The sequence below is a fragment of the Falco peregrinus genome, chromosome 6 (genome assembly GCF_023634155.1).
Source record: "Falco peregrinus isolate bFalPer1 chromosome 6, bFalPer1.pri, whole genome shotgun sequence".
NCBI classification, from domain to species: domain Eukaryota; kingdom Metazoa; phylum Chordata; class Aves; order Falconiformes; family Falconidae; genus Falco; species Falco peregrinus.
In genome coordinates, this window is record NC_073726.1 from 16,508,450 (window position 1) to 16,532,822 (window position 24,373).

A 24,373-nucleotide genomic window follows, 5' to 3' on the forward strand; every position below is an offset into this window, starting at 1 on the left:
GCTCATAGTGGCTTTTACATTTGGCTTGTTAAGTGCTGAGCTGACTTGTTTTAATGGCCATCCTGTACGCATCTTTTTTGCAGAAACCTAGATAGGGGGAAGAGGGTTAACTATCTGGTTTGTTTAATGAATTTAGCTGTTGACAACGATCACATAGCAGACAAGAATGCTACACCACATTATTATTTTTTTTTTAAATCAGTTTTGCCAGAGAAAGGCAAGACTATCTATCTGGTGGGTTTTGCACCTTCCCGATATAAATGCCTCTGGCATCTTTTCCTCTGAAGTGCTGTTGTAGTATTAAATAGTAACTTGATTTATCCACTGTGGAAAGAGAGAGTACAGATAGTTAATCTACAGGCTAAAATTAGCAAGAGTGTAAAAATCCACTATAAAAATAATTTGCACACAAGTCAACATATAAATTAGTTTTACACTCCTCAAAATCCTGGAGGAGGTTTGATGCTTTTGTAGTTGTGTTACCAACAGCCAGCTAGTTTGCTGGTGATTTTCACATGCAAACTCCATTGGTGACTATCTTTAAGAAAGTCTTGTGATTCATCTACGGTTCCATTCCCACCAAACTAGATACCTGGGTTCATAAAACTGTCTGCTAGGTAATAATTTCTACTATGTAAGTTAAAACCACTATTGTGGTAAATCCATTGCAAAATAGGATCCTGAGAAGTACTAATGAATCTCTTGCCAAACTGCTTAAACAATAATGACTTTGTCACAAAAATATCATATGTTTATAATCTTGTTATAATAGTGAAGCCTTATACAGCTGGGGTTTTTTAATACTTTTGTAGCCCATTAAAAGCCATCTGGTGCACGTACTGCCAGGTGTACATGATTTAAAGCAGAGGGTCACAAATTTTTGTTGTTGTTATTGTGACTACACATGCATCTTCAGCAAAGTCATGTTTTCTCAGCATATGACAGCGGAGTTGATATGGAATCATGTCATTATTTCTACATGGTGACTACATACAATGTTCCTGATAGCCACATGTGAGAACTGCTAGTTTAGTTTGTTATCTTTTAACATTTAGATCCTGAAAATCATATAAAAGTTGGATGAATCTCCACATAAGCCAGAGACTGATACACAGGTTTGGACCTCTTCTAAATGTCGTAACTTTTCCTGTGCTTTTATAAAGCCCAACTCTTTAACTATAATCCTAGTAAGTAGATATAGGACCATATGATTTTTATCTCCTGGTTACTTGGTGGAAAACTTGCATTTGGAAATCATCTTATTAAAAGACCTGTGATATATGGATTAAAAAGATTAGAGTTCAGGTTTCATCTGTATTTTCCTGCTTATTAATTAAAGGTCTTAATTTGCTTATAGTTTACTTTTTTAATTCCATGTTATGATTGGACCACTGTAGTATTTAGAAGCTGCAACTAAGATCAAGGCTGCATTATATTGAATTCTGAAAAAACACATGGTAACAGGAAGCCTCTAGTTGGCAGTTGAAATAAAACAAGATCCATAGGGACTGGGGAGGGAAAGAAGTACCTTTTCTGACTGACTTAATTATTTTTCTATAGCAAAGTGACTTGTTCAAGGTCATAGAAGAATTAAATTTTTGTATTGGTGAGCAGGTGCAAAAGAAACAGAGAATGTTTAATCTGCACTTTCATGTGCAGTTCTTTTGCTCATTTCCTATGGAAGTAATTCTTCTATGATCATGTTTGTGCCTTTCCCTCCCTTTTTTCCTCTCCACCCATAACTTTCAGATCCATTGATTAATAAAAACAAATTTGAAAGAGGAGCAAAAGTCTTAAATAGAACTGTCTTCCTACAAACTTTGTGAAAGCAGATGCCAGGAAAAAGGAAGAAGAAACCATCTGAATGCCCTTGCTATGGTAAAGCTGCAGCCTGAGTTCACAATCACAACAGAGAACTACGGATATTCCCAGCCATGGGAAAAAGTTCTATAATGTCAGATCAGCTCTCTTTGTATTTTGCTACAGGGCTGTAGAGCATAACACAGTTGTCCATGCTCCGTACACTAGTTTGATTTGGTTCCAGTCCGGAGTGAAATAAGTAGTGCTCTTGGGGAAAAGCCCTAGCGCAGAATGGAGGCTACTTTTGTGCAGCTTCAGGACTTGCACCCTACAAACCAATGGACACGAACTGATCTATAGTTTCCTCAGGGATGGGGTTCATTCCTTGGTACAGATAGAGGTAGCATAGACATAATCAGAGCAGAACTTGCACTTTTGAAACAAAAGATGCTGATCGTTAGGAAGTTGGGCAAATCTGTTCTGAAGACTGTGGAACCATTTGTTTAATGATAATGTTGTTCTTGAATACATATGGCTGGGAGGAGGAAGAATTCCTTTGGGAGGGCTTTGGAAACCTTTCTCTTGAACTGTAAGTCACTGGATTGTTTCTTTTTAGGAAGGAATTGGTACATCTTGCATCTTTGATTTAATGCTAATTTTCCTTCATATGGTCTGTTTCTGTTAGAGCCTAGACTGTAGTTCTGCAGTGTGTCATGGTAAGCAGCATGTAGATTAGTGCCATGTGTTAAAGTTGGAAAGTTTCTTCACTTTTTTTGCTTGGTTTGTGGCTGCTTGTATTAAATAGTTTCCCCCTCCCCCTCCTGTTTTTTCTCAGTTGTGTGGTTAGGAATTGCTTTATTGCTTGTGTATCCTGTGGCAGTGTTTAATATTAGATGCTTGGCCATACGTACTTCCCTGAAATCTTACGTTGGTTTTCATTGATGGGGATTTCCTGGGTGCTCACATGACTTGCTTTTGTACCTTCTCTCCAGATACATGTCTTGGGTAATCACAGAAGTGTTATGACATAAGCTGTGCAGTGTAACTTCTTTAATTATGAGACTGTTTGTCCGCTGTAAAGACTTTTGTTCAACTATCCTGCAGTGAATTTGAGCACAAGTGCCAAACATGGTTGACTATTAAGTTCATGTCATTTATCATTCCTTCTAAGGAATTCCATCTTGCTATTCCTAACCACAGAGTTTTATGTGTAGTGAGCAAAGTTTTCATCCTCAACATAAGCACTTTATGTCTATTCTTTATTTTTTCTTCCTCACTGATGATTATGTCTCCTTGTAATTAAAAACATCAATCATATCCATTCCCAGCTGAATTTTGCTAGACTAAGTCAAGCTCTTCTCATATGATAGACTCTTAATTCCTTTGATCATTCTGATAACCCTTTCCACACTTTTTTGTAGGAAGATTAATTTAAACTGGTGGCTAGAACTGTACTTAATATTCCAGGATAGGTCTTGCCTGGGCTGCATATTATACCATGACTAACCTTTCTGCTTCTGGAAATTCCCTGTGTAATGTATCTAAGGTCACGCATCTTACGGCTGCTTCACACTGGTTGCTAATAAGCCTGCTGCCATTGACTGGTTCTCTTTTCAGGCATACTTTGGTGAGCTTTCTGCCTCTCTCTTTTAATTGCGCTCCTGTAGTTTCTTGTAGCTAATGTTACACAACTGGAGACACTCTGGCCAGGCCATAGGGTATGACAGCTTTTAGGCTTGCCTCTGGGTATTACAGATAGGACTTGTATATTCCAGCTACTTTTTGAAAGAGGTGGAGTGTGAATGCTGTCTGTATTTAATACTGCATCCGTTGACAGGATATATAAAGCAAAGGGTTTGTCCTTTGCCCCAGATGTTTATCCATTTTAGCACTGCAAAGAGCCCAGTTCTAATGAAACTGTAAGAAATTTACTTAAATTGATTGTAGACTGTACTACCACGTACCTTTCTGCAGGCAGCAGTGCTGACTTCAGCAACTCCTGTCCTGCCCTTCTGACCACTGCTCCAACCCTTGAGGGAGCCCTAAATGCTGTTCTTTTTTCCTGAGTCTAGATTAATTCCATGCTCTGCTTCAGTGTTGTCCCACCACGGTTTGAACCAGCAAAAAGTGAATGGTGACAAAGGGCCTTAAATGAGAGGCTGGGAAGAGAGGTAGGACGGGGAAGGGACCACATACAGTCCACACCACCACTCTGAGAAGTGTCTGTTGAACCACAAACTTCAATATCAGTACTCCTGCTGGGGCTGTACAGCTGTCTGAAAGATGCTGCATGTGGAGTCAGTGAGGCTGCTTAAATGAAACCAGGTCCTTCACCAGTGAGTGGTGTTTATGTTTGGCTTGATAGGTGTGAGCTGGAGCAATGTGCTTATGCCCTAACTCCTTAGCCAAATTAGGTATATCGAGTACAGAAATCATCACGGTAGTGTTATCTTCTATTCTTATCTCAATACATAAGCCAGAAATGACACGGTCCTAAAATTACATTAGAAGCATGTACATCCCATAGGTTATGTATTGCGAGATGGAAACCTTGGCATTATTGGAGAGGCGCGGGACCTGTGAGTTCAGAGCTGCTGTACTGCAGCCTAAAACATCAAAACAAGAGAAAACCCATTTGCAAACAGACGCAGCCCGTACTCACACACAGATTAGGTAGTATTTGGACAACAAAATGGCTGTGGTTGTGGTTATAGGTGATCCACAGGAGCGCAGCTGGAAGGGGTCGGGAGGAGGGGGAGCCCCTCCACCGCAGTCCGGGCCCGTTTCCGGGCCGCGGGGGCCGTGCCGCAATTACCGAAAGCGCGTCCCAGGGACTTACTGCGGGGCGCTGCGAGACGCGGGGCACACAACCCCCGGGCGCGCAACCCAGCGGCTGCCTTCCCGGCGAGGCTCTTCGGCCGCCGGCACCGCTCCGCTCCGCTCCACGGGGCGGCGGCGGCGGCTCCGCCGGGCCCGGCCGGGCCGGGCTGGGCCGCGCCAGGCCGGGCCGGGCGGCGACAATGCGCGGGGCCGCGGAGCGCGGCGCGCAGCCGGCGCGGGGCCGGCGCCCCCCTCGGGGCGGGCGGCAGGCCCGGCTGCCGGCGGCGTCGCGGGGCGCGGCGCGCAGGCGCGGGGGGCGCGGGCATGCGCGCTGGGCGGCGGGGAGCCCGATCTGATAGGGAGCAGGGGCTGACACTACCCCCGTGTGGGCGGCGGAACGTCCCGAGGATGACGTGCGGCGTTCTCGAATCCCGTGTCTCGCTCGCTCGCTCGCCGCCGCCGCCGCCGAAGGAAACGGGAAAAGCAACAAGGAGGCAGGAGCAGGCGCGGCGCCATGGCGGCCCTGGAGCGGCCCGTGCCCAGTCCCGAGGCGTTCCTGGGCCAGCCCTGGGCCGCCTGGGTGCGGGAGGCCGCCCCCCCGCACGCGCACGGCGCCGCCCCCCCGCACAGTAAGGGCAGGGACCGGCCCGCGGCTCGGCACGCCGCTCCCCTCCCCCGGAGCGCACGCACGGCGGCGGGGCCAGGGGCCGGGGGCCCGGCCGGGCCGCCCCCCCCTCCCCCCCTCCCCGGGGCCGCGCCGCGCGGCGGGAGGTGCCGCCCCCCCGGGCGCTCAGCTGACGCGCCGAGCCCCCGGTGCCATGTGTGCGGGAGGCGCTGGCGCACGCCGTGCTGTGCCGTGCCGCTGCCCCGCGGCGCGGGCTCCGCCGCTGGGCCGGCGCCGCGGTGGGGGAAGGGGGCGAGGGGGAGGATGCGCGGAGGGGCCGGAGGATGCTGCGGGGGGGGCCGGAGGGTGCTGCCGCGGGGGGCCCGGCGGTTCCGCTCCCTGGCAGATGCTCCGACCATTGTGCTTTTGCTGTTGCAAATAGAAACACTGCTCACCTCCTCACCTCTCCTCCTCCCCCCGCCAAACAATAAATGCACACCTCTGGGCCCTCGGCGCTTCCTGACTCTGCTTCTCTTCTGCAGGTGTAGATCTAGAAGAGACTGGAAAGGAGGGTGGAAAAAGCAGGGAGGTTATGAGGCTTAATAAAGAAGGTAAGTGGATAGTGCTGGCACACCTCTCTACCTGTCTGTCTCTTGGTGGCTGTGGATGACTGTGGTTTGGCCTTGACAGGGTAGCCTAATAGCCTATGGATCTCTGCCGTGAAGAATGTTTCAGGGTTGGATACACACAGATGACTGTCACTGTGTCAACTTCTTTTGAAGTATGGGTATAACAGGTGTATGCGTGCGACTGACAGACGTGGTAAAAGATAAGGCAATTTTAAGTCAAAAGACAACTACACATCAGTGGCCATATTGGATTTTTTTTGAGAAACCTGCCCCTTGGTGCAATGTTTCACATGCTTCTGTGTGAAGATAAGCATATAAACCTGTGCATCAACTTTAAATGTTTTATTATCGTTAGTGACTAGAGTGAAAAACATTTTCATTCACGGAGAGAAGCGGTCTGTTGCGATCTTTGAGTTCATTCAGTTTAGCTCAAGTCGCATTTTGTTCTTTCATTCTCACTGCTGAGTGTGACTTACAGTCAACTGAGTGAGTAACGTCTAATATTATCTTACGTTAGGCCAAGCCATGCATATTGTGCAAAACCAAATATAATAGGTCATTTGGGCCACAAGGTTTTCTTGTACCATAAGTATGAACAGGCAAATTCCACGCTAATGGTATTTGCTCACATGCCATACCTGACACAGTTCTGTCAGTTGCAAAAGGAGAAACTTCAGTGTTGAGCTTAGGCACATCTAATTTACACATTTTGTTTATTTTGTGCATGGCGACATCATGCTGGGGTAACACCTGATGCAACTAGTGAAATGGTTTGGGATATATATTTTTCTGTAGCTTTCTGTTTGTTTCCGGTTTGTTAAGAAAGCAGTATACATTACAGCCTTTCTGTAATGAGAAATATTTCTTGTGAAGTCGGTTTAACAGTCCCATCAGAGTGAAACTTCGGTGTGACTTACTCATGCTGAGAAAAAAACCACTATTACCTGTAATGTCATAATATATATTCTGAAATGATGTTAAGTTTCTCGTTATATTATAGTTGTCGTTACACGTGCGTTCAATTTTGAGCATCTTGGCAGCTTAAATGAATTGTATGTTTTCTAAACAAGCTCTTGAAAAAAGAATGAATTAATCAGTAACGTAGATTTGTGTGGTAAACTATAAAATTGCACAGAGTACACATTAAATAAAATTATTTAAAATATCCTAAAACCTCCCTTTTGAAAGACCTTTATAGAGATGCCAAGCTTGATTGTATTCCTGTCTTCATTCTTACATGCCTGAACCTATCTTATTTTGCCAGCCCCAAAATAAGTGAGAGGCAGAACTGGGGTTTTCATGTAGTATATTTATAGGTAAAAGATTCAAGGCTCAAAGAACTTGTACGTCTTATCAGTAATGTTGAATGTACATTTGTTTCTGAATTAATCGGAACAAAAATCTTGCTACTAGAGCTTGGCCTTAATAAGGAGCTTAATTTGTTGAGGTAAAATACTTTGCACCTAGAAGTTCTTGAACACTAATTCCTACTATAAGCTTACTTGAGATATAAAGATTGAAGCACATCCCTGCTCCTTAGTCATAGATAATATGCAGATTGTTTCCTAGAAAGATTCGGTTTAGATTATCAGCTCTAATCTCTCATTGTTTGTTTTTTGGGGGGGTTAGAGACTCTGTCAAAGGAGCTCTATTTAAACTCGCTGTCCAGAAAAATTATTTCCAAACAAAGTGTGATGTCATTGCTGACAGTGACAGGTGTGAAGCACTCTACTAGCTTTTATAGTACTTATGTTGTAATATGGTTTAAAAAGCCCAAATTGACTGTTAGATTTAGAAAATAAAAAGCTTTAGGAATTTTATTGCTTCTGAGTAGTAACTTGCTTTGGATCACTTAGAAAGAACTTTCACAGTTTGAATAAATTAGTACGTGTTGAAATATTTCTACTGTATTCACTTCAGCAGTCTGTTAATAGAGGTGTTTTCACTGCACCCATCTGTGTGTCTGAACACCCACTGTAAATCTTCCTTGAGCCTCACTGTCCTTATTAATAAAGGTGGAGAAAAATTTGAATAGTTAGATTGGTTTGCAGAAAATATTGCTCACGTACTTGTGGAAATGCTTGTGCGCTTATTCTGATCTTGTACGCATCTGTCATGTGACATGTTGGCATTTTTGCCTGCTTTGGTCATAGACAAGGGTTGTGGCCATGGTAGGTCTTAATACCAGACCCAACGCATTTTATTTTGCAATCTTATCTGAATTGCACCACCACTTCTTATGACGTTTGTGGTGCCAGAAGATTGTAAGCCGTGTTTTAGAAAAATAAGACTTTACTTGTATAAGGTAACAGGAGGATGACAGATGGACAGGACTTTTAAGTATCAAAAACTACTGTCCTGATTCATAAAGACAGTGTAAAATGTGATCTCACTGCATTTACTTCTTGTAATATTTGTCTGCTTAATAATGTCAACTTCAGTTGATAACAACCAGATTTACATGGCTGTTCCCTTGAAAGCAGTTAAGCAAGGAACCTTTTTAGACTAGTGAAACTGTGTGTGGAGAACCTGGTTGAGGGAGGGGCTGGGAAGATGGTGGTCTCCTCTGGACCATGATAAGGTGTTCCACTTCACTTTTGTAGAAGAAAATTATATCAGATGTCAAAAAGTGCTTCCAGCTAGCTTCATCCTTGCGTTGCTGCCTCCTTTCTAGGTGTGCCCGATATGTGTTTAGAGTGGTGGGCTGCTCTTCCGCCTCCTGTTGACCCAGGCAGGGACCCAGGAGGCAGCGTTCCCCTGTGGTAGTGGGGAGAAGCACTGCCAAACCTCTGCCTGCCAAAGTGGTTGGTACTTCTTAGTGCATGTCTGAGCAAAGGGGTCGCAGTCTGGCTATGCTGTTCATTTCTGCAATGCAAGAGATGCACTGAGGCCATGTGCCCCATCTTTAGGGCAGAAATAAAGATGTAGAAATACTGCTTGCTGCTTTCCTTTATTCTACAGCGTATATGTAGGCAGCACAGAGGGAGAGAAATTTCCTGAACGTTTGTTCAGTTTTGTAGACAGAATTGCTTTTTGCATGCTAATACTTACTTTATGTTTTCCTTTAGCAAATGCAGTATGGCCGTGGTTGACTTCTACTGGCATGTAGATTTGTGGAGAAGGGATTAGAAAGTTGCAAGTGTTCACAGAAAATGAAAAATTTTATGCATAAGTGTTTGTGCCAGGAAAAAAAAAATATCTGCTTATCTAATCAGGAAACAGAAACAGTATTGTGTAACTTATCTGACAAATCACTACCAACCAACTGGCTTAGCTAAAAGAGGGGTTATCAGAATTAGAACAGCATTTAGAATTTATATTGAATTTTAAAAAGTTGAATGGCATATTTGAAGAATTGAAGATTTTCTTGTAGATAGCATGCATACTACAAGGAGTCTATATTTATTTGACAGTTTATGTCCTCTAAAAAGTCACAGTAACTGTATGCCTGAGATAGATCCGTCATAACCTGTAACTGATTTTAGATTGATTTTTGGAGGCATGTGTTTTACTTTATACAATACTTAAGAAAGTAATAGAATAATGAGATTTTTTGGTTTTATGTGCAGATCTCTTATTAATAATCGGTTAGTAAATGTCCAAGCATTAAGTGATTATTTCTAGGTAGGCAGAGGCTGTAAAGAAGCAAAAGATACCCTGTGTTATCTTCATCAACTACAGCAGGGTTAAATATGACCTATGGGATTCAGATCTATATTTGAGTATTTGGTGTTGTACTCAACTTCAGTTTCACAGTTCAGTGGGTTTGTATTATTAAGGTTTCAATCTGATGTGTGTGTTTTGTCGTAGATAATCTTCTCACTAACTGTACTGATTCGTTATTGTTTAACGTTAAGGATGTATGTGAAAAATTCTATTTTCTTTTTCTCATGTTGTGTTAAAATTAAGAGATTATCTATCATAATTGCGCAGCCCCAAACTTGACCATTTTGCTTGATGATTACACATGCAAATCACATGTTTTAAATCTCTTGGATAGTTGTTTACAATATATTTTTCCTATTTTGACTTCCCACATAAATATCTGATGGAAAGCTTTTTGGTAAATTCTTTGGCAACATCAGAACAAAATTAAAGGGATACTGATTAGTTTTGCTTTCAGTGTTTTTTTTTATTCTTCAGAAAAATATCTTGAAGATTTTATCATTCTTTGTGGAAAAATAAGTTAAGGAGGTTGGGCGATGGTAGGGAACACTTCTATAGGAAAGAAAGGATGTAGCATACAGTATTCTACTTTTTGAAAGGCAAGAGGAAGAGAGCTAAAATTATTTATGAGATTGTGAAAGAAGAAAAGACGAGATAAAACCAGCTGGTTAATGTAAGCATGGGGATTCGAGTTGATCTTTTCTTTCAACTTTTTTGTTTTGTTCTGTTCACTAGTGGTTTGCCAACAGTGCTGTTTGTCTCCTTTAAAAACATACCAAACAAAGGCTTAAGAATAAAATATTCTTGGTTTTCTTAGCAAACTTCATCTTTCACCTTTTTGTGGTGGTAGGGGATGCTGGAAAGGGTTGAGAGGGAAGAGAAATTATAATAATGTTTTAAACACATACCCCAAAAGAAAGAGGTGAGGTTATTGAATTAGACCACCTTAGTTAGTGATTTGGAGTTGGTTTTGGTTTTGCAGTGAGCAAAAGAGAGGGGTGAATGTTGTATAATTTTTTCTCTTCACTGTAAGCTAATAATGTGTTCCATAGATACTGGTTCTTAAAACAGATGTCGTATTCAGGTGGACCTTGATGAGTGAAAGAACTGAGAATTATCAGGGTACAAAATTGTGGCTGTTGTCAAGAGAAACTTTTTCTTACCATTCTTGTCTCTCTGCTGGGAACAAGAATAGTGAGCAAAGGTCCCCAGGTGGGGTTTCTTTAGGATGAGAAATGAGAGTGGGATTCAACTCTGGTGTTCATTCTGGTATTTAAATGCCTGATCAGCTCACACATGATATCTGATGCCAAATATTTTTATTTTTTTTCCCCCATGGACAGCTTCTGCAAGGGGGTGGCGTGGCTTCTGGTTGTGGCTGTCACCTCATTTAATGTGTCTTAAGGAATGGTGACAGAGGAAGAATGAAACATTATGTATGTTAGCGCCCAGAAATTTAGTCAGAATTGTAGTTTATCCTCATAGTTATTTTCTGAAACCTGTCCTTTAGTTCATCAACCCACACACTGGATGAAAAGAGTGGAGTAATGATAAGGCTTTCTGATCAGGCATTCTGTGTTTTGAATCAGGATTTTGGTTTTTTTAATATGTATCTAAAACTGTTGTTCTATAAATTACTTCTTTAAAAATTCTGGTTTTGTTATGTGGCACATACTTTGATGGAGTTCAGGTGATGTTTCTCTCAGCATGTCTGCAACAGTTACTCTGAAGAGGTTAGATCTCCTGTAGGCTAAGGTACCTCTTTTGATCATTGATGAGGAATCTGTGTATGACTTTTTGTCAGCTGATAGCACTGTCACTAAGGATCTGTCTTTGACATTCTTTCTACTTGTAAATTATAAGCAGACTTGAGAAAGAGGGAAGTGATGTGTTTACTGGAGTGTACCCCAAGCCCTTCTGTCACCATGGAAAGTGAAATGACTCCTTGTGTGTGTTTCCTTGTTGATCTGCCTCTGTATGTGGTTAATAGTTTATAGATGAAATATATGTTTCCACATATAAACAAAGATGACTCCAAGACTTGAACCATTTCCGCTGTGAAAGGAGTAATTTCCTGGAAATGGCCTTTTCTAGCTAATTAAAAATTAGGACATTATCAGGTTCTGTTTTGCCTTTAGGGCAAAAAATGTTAGCCATTTGAGCAAGGCTGAGGTGTATGAGATGGAAGCAGTGGAAAATCCTGTAGAAAACATTTTTCAAGTCACATTTTATGTTCTGTACACAGAAAGCATAAGTTTCTGGTAGTCCCAATGAAAGTTCAGATTTACAACACTGCATGCATTACTGAGAAAGATCACCTTTAGTAAAAATAGTGTATTGGTATGAGTACTTCTTAGAGAGTTAACTCCACCATAAGGTTATATGAGTGCCACGATAACTTGTTAGGAGTAATTTTGGAATAACTAGCAAGAAAGATTTTCAGTTTATGTGGCGTGGGTTAAGTTACTGCATCTTTCTGTCTTCCAAGTTCAACTTAGTGCAGAAGTTCTCCAGCTTGTCCTTGAAAAAGCTGATTCAGGAGTTAATGGTGCAGAATGCCAGGTGAAGCCGGTGTCTCTAGGTAATTTATATGCCAAAAAACCTCTGGCAAATGCTGTCATGACACAGTAATGGGGCTTGACAGAGGTCTTTCAGCAAGTTTATAGCAAGAAGTCTTTGATGGTTCTCTTGCTGGATGAGAAAGAGATGCTATGGGGGTAAAATTTTTTATTTATTTTTTTTATTTATACCATTTTTTTATTGTAGTCCTGTGCAACTGTCTAAGCAAACTCAAAATGGAGATGGAATCCAGCACAGTTACTTAGGACTGATAGGGGGCAATGGAAAAACACCTATTGCATACATCATTTCTCACTTTCTCTTTTTTGTGTCACTTTCTATGGTTGAATGTTGATGATTTTAAGGGATTGGTGTTATCATATCTTTTTGTATGGCATATTAAAAGCTATGCTTGAAAGCCACTGATGTTGCTAGAAAAGTGAGCTTTCTGATTACTCTTGGTCTTGCACTCAACAGAACTAGTGATGCCTTCCTTCTGAAATGTTGTGTATGTTATTCAGCAATTTCCTTTCAGATTTAACTAAGCTGTATTAATAACACAGCCCTTAAGCCTGAAACATCTTCCTATTTATCTGCCTTCTTGACAGCAGTTAGAATTTAGAATTGTTTGCTCTTCCTGCTTTTTGGTTTCAGCATGCAGGTATTTATAAAATGTGTAGTGTTTAGCAAAAAAGTGGAATTTTCCCAGATCAGAAAGAGCATCAGCCAGAAGCAGCAAAGAGCTTGAAGACAAAAGTTTTAGTATCTGCACAACTGTTGTTACCAGTGTACGTCTAGTGCAGTTTCACTTAATCCTCAGGCCTCTCCTGAATAATCTGTAAAACGGAAGCAGTTGTATTGTGACAGAGCTGTGCACAGTACACAAGGGGTTTAGGCTTGCTTCCCTTTCCGCTCCCTTGGAGCAGGTGTTCAGCAGAAGAGACAGAAGGGTGACTGATGAGTAACATCAAGACCTAAGAATGACTGGCAAAGGGCAAGAGTTCATGGGGTTTGATTCTCTGTGGTGATCATTGCTGTGCTCTTTGTTTTGTTTTGTTTATAATTTTTTCTAATATACAGTGTTTGATTTTTTTTTTTTCCTTTCCAGCCATTCTTTCTCTTCCTTTTCCTACTGCAGGGGCTAGACGTAGCAGGCAGGCAGAGACTGGGAAACTGCAGTTATATTTGTATTGAACATTAATAACATCGTATAAGTAATAGTTGTTGACAAGTTTGTTGGGTCAAAAGTGTCTTCTCTAGCAAGACACAGCAGGATGGGACTGGATCTCTCTAGTGGCAGAATAAGGTGACTTCAGCTTGTCGTTGTTCTGAGCTGAAATGGTCAGAATGGAAGCAGAGATTTACAGAAGTGTAATTCATCATGTGTGTTCATCTTTGAATCTCTGATAGGTATTCTGTCCTCAAGTGGCCTTTAGGCTGGCCCCATGTGATTGTCCAGATTAGATAGATTATCAGATGATAGTTAGCCTATTCAGTTATTTTTTAAGATGCTCTTAGTTATGTCTCATGCAGACAGGATGTCACTGATGATTTAAATCTGAAAAGTTTGTTGGACCCACACCACCACAACAACCACTGACAGAGCAAAAACCTTGTTTGCTTGGGGCTGATAATGGGAGACATTCAGAGGACAATGATCTGGGTGAATATAGGTAATTTTATCTGTTACTGCCATGATTAGGGAGGCAGTATTATTATTTGCATGATCCTAATGCCTAGCAGCCCCATCAGAGACTAAATACTACCAAGCAGAGTACCAGTGCAGAGAGGTTGTGTTGTGAAATTATTGTGCTGCAGAGAACTAGTTTTTTAATATGTGACGAAGCAGGAGTTTTAATGTTGACACACAGAAGCACTTAGTTGCTCAACATGACAGGTGGTAGACTCTAGCCTAAACTGTGGCTTTCTTAGAACTGTGGCAAGGAAAGATTTAAGGTGATGTTCGAAGGGCAGTGAAGTAGTTTTGCAAGAGCTTGGAAGGTATACTTACTCGTGTCCAAGTTGGCCTGAATGAGGACACAGACTGGTTGGTAAAAGCTTAGTAAATGGATACTGAATCACGAGCCAACTAGAAATGTGAGCAAATATTGTGATAGCAAGTAGGATGTGGACAGTATAGTGTAGGTAAGATAGAGGAGCCTGGAAAGCAAACACGAGTAGTTTCCAGTGTTTAGAGTTGGAACGGAGGATTAGGATTGTGCAGAGAGAGTAATGGTAGATTGATATGACAGTATAGAAGAAAGAACTTCTGGAGCAGTGTGAACGACAAGGATAATGTTTGTCAAGATGAACAAGAAGAGAATTTTAGTAACTAATGTGAGGTGAAGGCCCAGACAAACCTTTAGCTCTGAAGGTGTTTAGAGAAGACTTTGTCCTACAGATCCAAGACAAGAAGAATTACTTAGATATAGATGTAGCCTGAATGAACAGATCAAGAGATGACATAGTATTTCTTATCTGAATGATGGGCAAGGTGATAATGCTGTCCACAATGATCAAGAGAGGAGGTGGAGAGAAGAGGGTGGGAGAGGAGACATCTAAGTTCTGTTCTAGCAGTATTGAGCTGAAGCTGACAGTTACTCAGTGAAAAGAGGTGTCAAAAAGACAGACTGAGATTTTTCTGTTTAGTCATAAATCTACTCTATTTGAGATCTGCCTCCTTAGGAGCTGAGTTTGTGTATGAAATTCCCAGACATAAGGGAAGGGGCAAAAGATGTAGCTCAGTGGAGCCCTTCTAGAAGACAAAGGAGGATAAGGAGCCTCCCGGTAACCTGTGAGGGAGTTGATACAGGGAGGAAGGGAAACAGGAGAGGGTAGAGTCGTGGAAGTGAGAAAAGAATCAGCGCTTCAAAAGGAGAAATGCATTTAATTTTTATGAAGAATGCACAAGGATTATGTGTGATGGAAATTATTAAGCTATTTTGATGTTGCAATAGTGAAAGACTTTAGACATTTTAGTGAAAATAGTTTCAGTGTAGTGCAGGGGACAGCTGAAGGGAATTCAGACTAAAGTTAGAGGCAAATTAAAAGTGTAATTTGTTATAAAATAGTTCATAATGTGTTTAAAGGTGAAAGAAGGATAGAAAAAGAAACAGTGTAGTTAGAGAAGCTAGGGGTCAGAAGTAGATTTCCAAATATATGAAAGACTGATTGGCTGTCCCATTGCTCCATCAGAGCAAGAGGGGAAAAGGAGAAGTGAGGTATGGGGTGATGTGAGTGAGGCAAGTGGAAAGTGGGATAGATGTGTTTCATATCTATGGTGCGAGGAAGAAGGGAGAGCTCTAAGGGGGAGAAAGAGAGTGGGAAGAGAGAAGGTGAAATTATTATTATGTTTCCTGGCTTTCTCTTGCAATAAATATTTGCATTCTATTGTGGAGAAAGAAATGGATACAAGAGAAAAGGTTTGAGGAGTGAGTCAAAAGTAGGAGGAAAAAAGGCTGAAATAGCAGGTGTGGGTTCAGCTCAACTGGAAGAATGGCACAGCTTAGTAAGCAGCAGGAGAGAAAGAGAGAGAAAGAGAGAATGTGCAATAACCTCATTTCCAGACTGGTTACCCTTTCCACTGCAAATTCTAGGACAGGCAAAAATAAAGCGAAAGAAGTGGATATTTAAGATGAGCATGGGTTCAGGATTAGTAGAGTTGGGCCTAGTTGTGGAAAGGAGAAGCAAAACCATAAAGGGTGGAAACAAAACAGGCAAAAAATGTTGTGTCAGTGTGAAAGAGGGTGGAGTCCTGGGTATCGGAAATAATGGGATGTGAATAATGAACAGTGCTGAGAGAGTAAATTGGTGCCATTCAGTATATGCCAGGTCAGCCTTTGAGTCACATTCTTGGATGAAAGATTCTTTGGAGATTACTGGAGTGAAGACTCCTGGCAGTTTGTGCTCTCTGACAACTTCATGCTTGAATCCATAACGCACCTTTAAGAAAGTTCAAAACCTTGAAGAGAAGCAGCATTTTGGAGAAGTCCAGAGGATATTGCCTTTTCTCCAAGGAGAGAGAAGAGTGTGTAGACCATGGCTGTGGCAGCAGGGTGCCTTAGTGACTGGTCATATCTATCACATTGCATGATGGACATGAAAGTACTTTGCTTGCTGGTTTATAGCTCAGTCATTCTGTTCTTTGCAGTGCATTGTAAGTAGATAATAAGTCTACATGATCATATACTGATATTGACCTGTGCTTCATGCTTCCAGAGCCAAGACAAGGCCATAATGGGATTACATTATCATGGACTGGGCCCCAGCTAGTGTCTACTGTGCAGGGTGTATCAGCAGAGCTTGAGTGCAGTGCTGCGGTAAACATGGTTGTATGGCTTTTGCTTGTCTTGCAGGACAAAACAAGCTTGTTTCTGTCTACATGCTATGGGCAGGCATGCTTTATGATACAGCACTTCCCACCCCCCCCCACCCCCCCCCGCCCGAGAAAGCAGGACTTCGTTATTTTTGAGGTTTTGTATAGAATGGCTGTCATTCATAATGCAGGCTTCTCAGTATTTAAGAAATTATCTCAGGTTTTTACATCTCTCTACTAAATCTAAACATCTGTCTAAGGAAAGAGCCAGGAAGAGGAGAATGCTGCGAGATAGAGTTGTTCACTCATGCACAAAGGATTGAGCTGATCCTTTGAGCTGGAAGGTTTTATCCATTACCTTGCCTGCTTTTACTAAGCAACTTTCTGCCTGTCCCTGTATGTTACTACTGTTCAGTCATCCCAACAGCTTACATACATTGTATTGCAGAGTTCCTGAGGAAAAAAAGGAAAGGAAAAAAAAGTCTTCAGATTTTCACTTCAGGGTCTCTCGGGGTTTTTTGTGCACTATCATAAAGTTTGTGGTTCTAATCTGTATTCATGCTTTGTTTTATTTTTGGCTTTTTAGAAGACTTGAAGAACCTTGGGCAAATACACTAAGAAACTGAATGCATGACAATGGGAAAACATAAGGAGAAATAGGAGAAAAAATGTTTTAGCTCTTGAAATTATGGTGAGCTGTGTGTATAGCACTTTCAATAGAGTCTTTGTACATTCTGAGCTTGGTGTAAGTTTTCTTCAGCTACACTCATAACTCAGGACACGCTGGGTGTGAACATTACCAAGACTTGTAGGTATTTAAACTTTGAAAGAGGTAGTGTAGCTTTACATATTTTGGGGTTTTGTGTTCACCAGAAAAAGCTATTCTTGACTGCATTACAGAAGGAAGGAGTGGTACAAGTTTTATTTTGCAGCATTTATTATTGTTTCCAGCCTTCTACCAACACTGTCAGATAACTGTCATTATTCTGACTGTTTTCCAAGTTCTTTGGCAAATCAAAGCTATTGTAAACCTTTATCACTTCCTGGAAGTTAAGAGTGAATCCTGAATGTGAGTTTTTGTGGGGTTTGGTTTTTCTTGGGTTTGTTTTTTTTAAAAATTTTTTGTTATTAAGTATATATTTGGAAAAGTTGTGAAGAGATGCACAACGTGTTCAAATGATGCAACGTGTGTAGAAGTGGTAGCTTCTAAAAACCAGGAAGGTATGGTCTATATCTCAGAGAGCTTACAATGCACTTCAAACAAAACCATAAGCAGTGTATGTTACAAAGACAAAAATCAGTCTATGAATGTTGAGAAATTTAATGCAGGCAGCTATTTTAAAGGAGGAATTTGAAGGAGATGGAGGATAATTAGTTGATGTGGAGGAAGGAGGCATCAAAGCTAATAGTATAGCACACAGGAAAGCAGTGTACAGAACAGATTTCTAGTGAAAGCAGTTTATTTGTAAAAATAAACTCTCCCTGTTTTGTTAATACTGTCTTACTGTCTTGGAGATGGAAAGCGAAACTAATTGTAATTGTCAAACTGCAAAAATAACATAAATATTGAAAGATAAATCTTAATCTTCCCTAACCATGCCCTCTGTCCTCCAAGTACTTAAAACACTCCCTTTCTTATTAGGTTTCAACCTCATCTATTCTTTTGAATGGTGCCCTAGTTTTGATACTGGGCAAAAAGTGAAGAGAAACTAACACATTATGTATGGAACATTGGTCATTCTTCCATACTCCTCCTCCTTCCTCTGTATTAGTACTTTTATGCCTATTTGTTTGTATATTACAGAATTGGAGAGTAAATGACATGTGAAATTCTAAGCAGCTTTGACTCTTGTTATGAACTTTCAGCCTTAGAGTGAGTCCTGTTGTGTCCGAATTCCTCTGAAGATTGAATTTTTCTGGTGCACCATGTGCAAGCATAGAGTGCTATGAAAACAATACATAGAACAAGTGCTTTTAAAAGCTTGTTTGTTTTAACGCTGAATTTGTGAGACTTTCCCTGTATTTAAAATCATCTATTAAAACTGTTTTGAGTAGTAATCGGGACAGTGTGTTTATATACAGGCAAAGGGTATAAAATGTGATTCATGCCTACAGCCCACCTATCGGTGTGAGGAGAGAGGCAGAGAGAGCAAGTGGATGGGAAGAAATAATGAGAATAAACAAGCTGACTACTGATAATGTTTATAGATCACCTTTCATTAGAAAAAGACCCAAAGTGTTCTACCAGATATGTGCAAAAATTAATCCATTTATCACTGAAAGGGGGCAGGAGTGTCTCTGAACATAGGTATGGCTGCTGCTTAAAGCTTTATCCTACCTGCACTGGAATTAAATGAAAGAAGGCTGAAAGCCTACTGTGTACTGATAGGGTGTAATCCAGTCCTCACTGAAATATATTATTGCATGATTATTTGGAAAGGAAAGGAACAATACCCTATTTCTAGATTACACAGAGAATACAGGTACATAGAATGAATTTATTTGCAAACAACAGCAAAAGTAAAATGACAAAAGCATGTTACTTTTCCCTGTGAGAGGTCATGGCATGCTCTATTGACTAGCAATCGTTTCCTGGTTTCCAAAATACGATGCTCCCATATTTTGCTCATTAAAATTAAGCAGTGATCAAAGAGTGCCATTTTTTCAAAATACATCGTTGTGGTTAATCTTTCTATCAAAGAAAGGTTATCCAAACCAAGCTTACAAAAATAGGCCAGTTTTTATGGCAAAAAATCACAGTCCTTCACTATATTTTAGCAAGTCACCACAAATACTAGTATGGTGGGTTTCTATCATTTTAAAATTACTTAGAAGTAGAATTTGATGTTACTGCTCCAAAAGCTAGATTGCTTGCTCCTTTCCTGTGCAAACATCACTAGCAGCATCTTTCCTGCACCTGCCCTGCCAATGGGGACCATGTATACTTTATGAGATATGATCTTGTCTCTATTTTGATTTTTTTTGGGGGAGGCAGTTTGCTTTTTGTTTCTGTTTGTGGAAATGTCATCCTAGATACTTCGTGATTTTACTTGGGTTCTTTTTTCATCCAGCATAGGAAGGGAAACTAGCTGGTGATACAGTAATAATTGAAGATTATAACTGGCAATTAATTTTCACTACATGAGTAGATTTATAACATTAGCAAATCCTCCATGACTAGCCTGCAGCTCTGCCTTTTGTCTGGTAGAACACTGCCTCTAGCCTGAAGCAATCTTTCGTTGTGCCCACTGGATTTTGCTGAAAGTAAAATCTACTGTGGCCACCCAGCACCTTAAGAGGTGAATAATACACAAGTGAGCATCAGAATGCCATGTGCAGAATAGGTTGGAAGTGGTGAATTTATTCAATGAAATAGTTTGAAGAGGTAGCTTTAAATTGGGTAACCATTACATGATTACAATGTAATCTTTTTCTCTGCGGTTTTTCTCTTGTTAAATGTAGACACTGAATTCATAGGATCTTATGCAGTTGAGGTTAAAAAAATAAATGTTTTTCTTTATAACAAGTGGAAGTACATTTGTTCATGATCTGTTCTGAATTTGTTGTATTAGGAAGAACTATCTAGAATATAAGTAGGGATGGAAGAATTACCTTAGAGAGTTGATTAAGTATTACTCTCTGTGCAAAGCAGTCTTGAAGAAGGCTGAATATGCATGACCTGGAGAGTAGGAAGGAAGTGAATACTACTACTTTTTATACAGCTTTACTGAAATGCTGTATCACAGTTATGATGAGCACATCAGGTGTCAGGAAAAGTGGAAGGAGTTCTAAAAAATCTACCTTAATTTGAGGTCTGGATAATCAGCTTTAGAATGGAAGATTTAAGAAGCTCAGTCTATTTAGTTTATCAACAGACGGTAGAGGCTACCTGATAAGTCTATAAGTACTTAGACAGGGTGAAGGTATCTGACAGTTAGATGGTTCTTTGTCAGCTAGATTAAGGGGATTCTCATGGCTGAAAGCTGAAGCTAGATCAGTTCAGAGTAGAAATAAGGTGCAGTTTTCTAATGATACAATTAAATAGGAACAGCTTATCAAGGGATGTAGAGGCTCTCTGTCGCACAAAACACTCGCATAAGGCTCTATGCTTTCCCAGGAAGCACCTGGTTCTCTAGCCAGCCAGAAGGCTTGGGTTTGAAGCTAGAATAATATGGAATTCTATGTCCTGTTTTAACATAGAGATTCAGTACAGATCATAGGGAAGATTTTTGTTCTTAATTCCTGTCTTCCCTAAGATTTCACAATTTTTTTAAATGCTGCTTTTGTTAAAACTTTTTTTGTCCTGGTTTTACAAAAGAAATAGCGGGAATCTTTTGAAGCACTTGCATAATTTAGTTTGCCTCTTTGTAAAATCATCACCAGTCTGAAAGTGTCACCTTTTCTCTTGGTTATGCCCACAGTAAGGCCTATCAATGCTGATTTAAGGTACCATTCAACTTACATGAGAGATGTTGTGTATGTGGGGTTAAAGGAAACACATAAGCTACTTTCAGTGTAGACATACTTCCAGAGGTTTCCACAGCATTGGTGGTCTTGTAACTCTTGTAAGTACTATATACGAAATAAGTGGAAAGCAAAAGAAGTCAGCATAAATTGACATTCTAAAAAAGAAAACGTGCAATATTGGATTTGATTTCATGAAATCATTGTGTTTTGGGCCTACAGACTGAACAAAAACTAAAGAATTTCAGGACTGCAGAACAGGTGTGGGGTTTTTGTTGGGTTTTTTTGTTTGGTTTGGTTTGTGGTTTGTTTTTTGATGAGTTCCCCCACCCACCCACCCCCCAGTCAGGAAAGGCTAAAACTGTGAACTGGAAGATGAGATTTGCTTCAAATGTGTGTCAGTGTGTGTTCGTTCTAGAACCATGTGAATTCTCTGTGTGTGAGCTTGGGCTGTTTTGGTCAGGAATGTGCAGGGTCACACATGTGCTGCCTTGTGGTACCATGAGGGGATTCTAAAGGTCCAGTGAATCTAAATCTTCTTAGTTCCTTGTTGTTGCCTGTGACAAGGTGGCGCAGCTTGATAAGTGTCTGATCCATCAGTTCTTAGCTGAGTAGTTACAAAATATTTGGAAGTCTACACTTGGAGTTGCCTTTAGTGTGTTACTTGTGTAGTGCGCTGGACTGAATGTTTGGACTGAGTGTCCCTGTCATGGCCCTCTCACTGTGTAGATCCCTTTATCCACAATTTCACAAATGTTACATTGGGCCAGGATCTGCCTATTAGGCCAGTATTCTTTGCAGAATACTAACAACCATGCTATCAATCAAGCAGATGATTGGTCTACTTAACCTTTCCAGCATCATTTAATCCATACCTGCATTCAGGTAAATTGTATTTGAGACTATGGCAAATGCAACAACAAATGATTATATTTGCTTTGATCTAGGGCACTGAAAAGGGTAATTTCTAATCTGAAAGCAGGAGTTTTAAGGAGACTGATACCCTGCAGTGGAGACAGATTCATTAAAAACTGAAGGAAGTGGTCAGATAAAGTTACTCTACCTGCACAGTGTGACTGGTCAAGGCAGTGGATTGATGGGCTGTGTGTTAGGCAGAGCTATATCACTATTATTATCAGATAAAGGTCTTTTAAAAACTCCATTGTACTGTAGAAAGCTTAAGGTTTCACCTTCCTTTGAGGTAGTGTTCCTCATGGCTATTATTCAAGCTGGAAGCTAACAGCACCACACTTCTTATTTCACTTACCTTCTACAAGAACAAAGTACATGTTGAAAAAAATCATGCTCTAGATTGTCATGCCACAGTCTCAAAGTCTAAATGGATCAGAACCATCATCTTCCAAAAGTTGTGCTTGCTTCAGGAGAAATGAGCTGCAGAGCTTCAGAACCTGTATGATGTTCTGAACCTTCAGAACATATAGCATATGATGGCACAAAACCGTTCTGAGTATTTCCCTGGCTTTTTCTGTCAGTATCCTGCCTACCAAAAGGCAGGGCATCTTAAACCACGTGTTTCCATCTGATGTCTGTTGATCATGAGGAAGCCCTTCTTCTCTTTCCCACTCCCATTACTAAAATGTCAAGGTGTGCTTCTGCAGGAGACAAATGACAGCAATCACTTGCAGCGGAAAAGTTCCTGTCCTGAACAGCAGCAATGTGACGAAGCCCATTAGCTCTTGCTGAGCAGTATGTACTTGATATGGCACATAAGTCAGATGCCAGCTCCAGGAGACGAGTACTTCATCTCTGTGCATCCGGTTGAACTGGAACTCTACTTTCTTACTGCCAGTCACCTGCTGAGAGTGAGCCACACTGACCTGTCAGGAGGAAAAAATGTTACCTGTGCTGTAGTGACTCTTCAGGATGCTATGGGCAGGGTATTTTCCACAGTGTGGACTTGGAAGTGTGGAACTGAAATACTTTGTACTGATGCGGGAGCTTAGGGATGCAGAGAGCTAGTGCACAATCCTGACAGTTGTATCAGGCCATCTTTTAAATTGTGTGCTGGATAAACTAGCAACAAAGTGTAGCACAAATACACGTTTGCAGTCTGGAAAAGATATAAAGCACACCAAAAGGTTAGCATGAACAAGATGAAGGATGCCACTGCAGTATGGCCATATTTATATGCTGAAAATCTACAGGCAGATACCCTAAAAATATATGTATGTATATACATATATTCATATATTTAGAAAATTCTCTGTAATCACATTTGCTTTTGGGTTTTGAGATTTTTCTTAAGTATCTGGTGATTCAAAATGACCCTCTTGCAAGGCATAAGTTATGTTCCTTCATCTGATCTTACAAATTTTATACAGTGTGCTGGAGTTCTTTTGTCTAAATGAAAGCTGGTTTTAATCTGGATATGTGGGATAATGTTTGTCTTATTTGGCTATTCATGTTTTAATAATTTGAAAATTTACAGGAAATAAGTAGTTAGTCTCTTGAGTTTCTTATTTTGTTTCAGCTGTCTCTTTTATAGCAACTGGTTTTATCTATAAAAAGTATATATTACATACTCGTAAGTGTTCTTAAGTGGAACTAGTGTTTGGGAGTTGGTCAATGTGGCTGTATTGTATAGCCAGTATTTTGAGATGATCCTTGTCCATTGTCAGTATTTTAGGTGGACTGTTTCTTTTGCTAGGAATGGCTTCGTGGGAATTCTCTCAGTGATAATTGCAGCAAAAGCAACATTTACAAAAGAGCAAAAGTCTGAACCTTGGGTTTGTATAGATACAAAACTTCCATGTGGATACTGCTTTGAAAGAAGTCTAGTGCTTAAACAGTGTTCACTGCCAGTGTTGAATCTGTTGTCTCTTGCAGGTGTTGGGAACAGTTTGCTTTTGTCTGCATTAGCATCCAGACTGTTTCTGCCCAGATCAGGCAAGCTGTAGTTGACATCTGCTGTCAGTTGAAGATTGCTGACAGGCCTTGGTGTGTAGAGGTCTTCCCCTGTGGCCTGGGGACTGAGAGTCTGGCTGGGCATGTGTTACTTTCATTTGGTGTTACTGACGCGTTTCTCTCTGCTGATCACCTCCTTTAGGAGTGTAACAGTAAATGGAGGGAAAGGGGGTTCAGAAGAAAGTGAGTTCTCTGATGTCCTAGAATACCTGTAGTCTGGAGATTTTTGTTGTATAAAGGCAAATAAGGTAAACATGATGCTTCTACATTTAAAAAGTGTAGCCTTCTTTTAAGGATATTGTGGGTTTTATTTTGGTTTGACTTAACGATTTACCCTTTCAGAACCAAAGAACACAGTTTTAATGCTTTAGTAACACACTTTTCTAAAGCACTTGGCAGGCTGCTTAATAAATTAAGCCTCTCAAGCTTTCTGTGAAGTGTCACAGATGGAGAAACAGAAACATGGAGAGGCCAAGTGACTTGCTCCAAACGTATACAATAAATCTCCGGTTGTGTTGCTAGAGTAGTTTGCTGAAATGCGTCTTCATTTGGAGATTGTATGGGGCTGAAGTAAAAAAAATAAAATAAATT

General features: G+C 40.7%; 2 protein-coding genes across 5 annotated transcripts in view; one reads left to right on the top strand and one right to left on the bottom strand.

Moving 5' to 3' along the window:
- CDHR3 (cadherin related family member 3) overlaps positions 1 to 4,898 on the bottom strand; it is a 66,434-nt gene extending 61,536 nt beyond the window's left edge. Inside the window, exon 1 of the mRNA XM_027795378.2 lies at positions 4,640 to 4,898. The gene's annotated coding sequence lies outside the window, so the exon portion shown is untranslated. The remainder of the gene's footprint in view (positions 1 to 4,639) is intronic.
- An 84-nt stretch (positions 4,899 to 4,982) lies between these two features.
- Positions 4,983 to 24,373, top strand: part of ATXN7L1 (ataxin 7 like 1) — a 114,586-nt gene continuing 95,195 nt past the window's right edge. For 3 of the 4 annotated variants that reach the window (XM_055807471.1, XM_055807470.1, XM_055807472.1), the window contains exons 1-2: positions 4,983 to 5,249; positions 5,767 to 5,835. In XM_055807471.1, coding sequence (XP_055663446.1) covers positions 5,135 to 5,249; positions 5,767 to 5,835 — 184 coding nt within the window. In that variant the 5' untranslated portion in view covers positions 4,983 to 5,134. Of the gene's footprint in view, positions 5,250 to 5,597; positions 5,836 to 24,373 lie in introns of those variants that run through there. The other variant, XM_027795356.2, reaches the window with a different exon arrangement.